The sequence below is a fragment of the Pinus tabuliformis genome, chromosome 1_2 (genome assembly GCF_031772625.1).
Source record: "Pinus tabuliformis cultivar Carrire ecotype Pingquan chromosome 1_2, CPIR1, whole genome shotgun sequence".
NCBI lineage: Eukaryota > Viridiplantae > Streptophyta > Pinopsida > Pinales > Pinaceae > Pinus > Pinus tabuliformis.
The window spans coordinates 136,787,229-136,790,107 of NC_142298.1; the positions used below are offsets into that span (position 1 = coordinate 136,787,229).

Sequence of the window (2,879 nt, forward strand, 5' to 3'; positions counted from 1 at the left end):
AAATTAAAATTGATTTAAGTTTTTGTTAGTAATTTAATTGGTGATGAAGTATTCAATCCGAGATTGCCATTAACATTATTAACATCAGTTCAAGCTGAATGCCTTTTTTCTAAACATCCCAAACAATAAAATTTATTAAAAAAATATTTATAAAGTAAATAATTTGATGATGGAATGGAGAATAATAAGCCATTTAAATAAAACGTATCGCCCTTAAGTAACACTTTGAATAATAGACAAAACTTAATTTAAGTTAATCATAATCAAATAATCAAAAGATTCCATGGTTCTGTTTGACATGTTTATGCTCTTACAACTTTACAGCAGATTCCCTGGTTCTGTTTGACATGTTTATGCTCTTACAACTTTACAGCGGATTCAGAGCTGCATATTGAACGCAATAAAGAATCGACTATTGTAGTTCCATTATCGCATCTTTGAATGATCTATATAATGATTGCTTCAGTAAAGGGAGAAGCTGAGCTCTTGTTGAAATGACTGGATGGCAGAAGATGGTAAACAAATGGGAACCAGGATTCTTTCGATTCCGCTACTTGTGGTGCATACCCGAATGAAATACGATATTCCAGGCACCGCACCCACTGCAACGCCTCCATACTCTGACTTTCCCCACCCAAAATCCACTCCTGCAAAATCAACTTTGCTGATATCTGAGATGATAAAAGAGGTACCCACAGGAGGTGGAAGGCACCCTTTCACCTTCATCATCTCGATTTCAGATCTCACGTAACCATCGTCCACAATATTCTTGGCGTCGTTGATTAATTTCACAGCATAAGACAGTGGGCTCTCGGTTAAATCCCCTGTTCTTGCCAGGGCGCAAGAGAGAGTTACTGCGTTGCCATAGTAGCCACTGGGAAGGGGTGGTTGAAGCCTGGATCTTATATTTACTGGAAATGCCAACCTCGCATCCTGGTCCGCTGGCACGTTGAGAGCCTTGGTTCTCGCCCGCCACAAAGAGGCTGATAACACTTCAAATGTAGAACACTTTCCTCCCAGTTGCCGTTTCAGAGCGGCAATTTCCTCTGCCCCGAACAACACTGATACATTCTGCATTTCTTCTCTCACATGCTGTTGTGGTTTGTATACATCATCTGTGCGATGGTGGCCATACTTCAGTGTGCAAGCTGCATTCGTGCGGGGACGGAGGATTTCTCTATTCCAAACAGGCGGAATCGAAGGCCTAGACGCCCCTCTCGCCATTTCAGCCAGGGCTTTCAAGAACTGGATGATTCCAATGGCGTCGCTCATGCAGTGATTGAACCTCATAGCGAATATGAACCCTCCGCATTTCAAACGCGTTACCTGAGAGTTGTGCAAATCTTTTTTCAAGTTTTATATCTAAAAATAAATTTACAAATTTGATCTTTCTCTAGATTTTTGAAATATCTTAAACAACTAAGACCATTAAAACGACATTGATAGAAAAAGAAACGAAACCAACCTGAACTATAAGAATGGGAGAATTGGTAATGGTTTGTGATGCACAAGGTTGATAGAGCAACTCGTCCATACACGGAATAGGTGGACAGATGAAGTCTCCAAAGTCTTTCAAAGAAACGTGATGAGCATCAGCTTCTACAAATAACACTCCCTCCTCACTGCACTCAACTTGGAGCTTCCCATCGTCTGCGTCCCTCAGTCTTCCTGCAAAAGGGAAGTAATGCACCAAGGTCTTGCTCAGAGCTTCTCTAATAATCTTCACTGGATCCTGATTTTTCATGGAGGGATTATAGCGATAAAAGTGGATGAGAGGAACATGCAGTCTGAGTGCGGCTTGGTCGTCCAGGTTTGAAAGGTATAGAAACCTCTGACGATCAGTAGTGGGAATTGGCAAGGCCGGTCTGACCAGAATTTCTGGGTGTCGCATAACACCCAAATTGATCCCAGCGGCTGAGGAGTTAACATTAGAGAGCAAGGCTGGTGCTGTAAGTGCTGCGGCCTGTTTCAAAACCTCACTACATCTGGGAAGAATCCCCATCTATGCTGAAACAAATGTTAGTGAACTCTCTTTCTGTTTAAAAAACGCGAGACGAAGGTATTATAAGGGAATCGATGCAGGGCGAGTGCTCACGCAACACAACAGTTAGTGCAGGCGTCGGGCAAAATTTCAGAGAGTTGGACTTTTTATTCGTAGATTGGGCATGTCCAAACTCTGGTGAATGTGCCTGACTGTAACCCGATTGTAGCTTCCGGTCATCAGGTCACGGGATGGCTGGGCAGCGAATTCAATGGTTGCTCAAACTTTGGAACATACCATCTGGTTGAGGGTGGCAGTACAGCGTTAAGAAATTGGTAAAGTAAAAATCTTTCAAAAATCAACGTTGATACCGATTTGTCAATGAGCACAGCGGCTCTCCAGAATGTGAAGCGACCAGGTTGTCGCCGTGGATTTAGCTGAGGGCGTCCGACAATTTTGTCCACTGCAGATATTGTACATTCTACACCAGTTCTGGGCATAATATTTTTCCCACGGCACATGGATAGATTTTCGAGAGCACAGCCCTGTGAGGGCGTACAACATCTCATTTCTTTCTCCAGGTGGACCATATAGCCCCTCACTTCTGTAACCCTCGATTGGCACAGCACCTCGTTCGGATCAATATACGGCTCCGATTTAACATTGAAAAACTTTCCTTGAAATGGCATTGTCTAACTATTTATTGTGATGTATAAGTTTACCTATCAAATTCATAATTTCAACACATTTGTAATAGATGTAAGGAGATTTAATCTGTTTTTAATATTAGTTTGTTTGGTTTATTGTTTTTTTGTTTGGGTATATTGATCATTGCATTTTTTAATTATTTGTTTTTATAATATTAATGTTTTGGGTTTGTAATATTAATAATTTTTAG

At 41.2% G+C, this 2,879-nt stretch overlaps 1 protein-coding gene across 1 annotated transcript; it reads right to left on the reverse strand.

Moving 5' to 3' along the window:
* Window positions 1-289: 289 nt before the first annotated feature.
* On the reverse strand, window positions 290-2,253 carry LOC149204897 (benzyl alcohol O-benzoyltransferase-like). Its single transcript, XM_089393383.1, has 2 exons — window positions 1,466-2,253; window positions 290-1,326 (listed from the first exon to the last, which is right to left on the reverse strand). Exons 1-2 carry the CDS (start codon window positions 2,000-2,002, stop codon window positions 463-465), a joined length of 1,401 nt encoding a protein of 466 aa, XP_089249509.1. The 5' UTR covers window positions 2,003-2,253; the 3' UTR covers window positions 290-462.
* Window positions 2,254-2,879: the final 626 nt, after the last annotated feature.

Coding starts and splice junctions, on each gene's coding strand:
- LOC149204897 (XM_089393383.1), bottom strand. CDS start 2,002: ATGGGGATTCTTCCCAGATGTAGTGAGGTTTTGAAACAGGCCGCAGCA. Junction 1,327..1,465: donor CTCCCATTCTTATAGTTCAG/GTTGGTTTCGTT, acceptor CACAACTCTCAG/GTAACGCGTTTGAAATGCGG.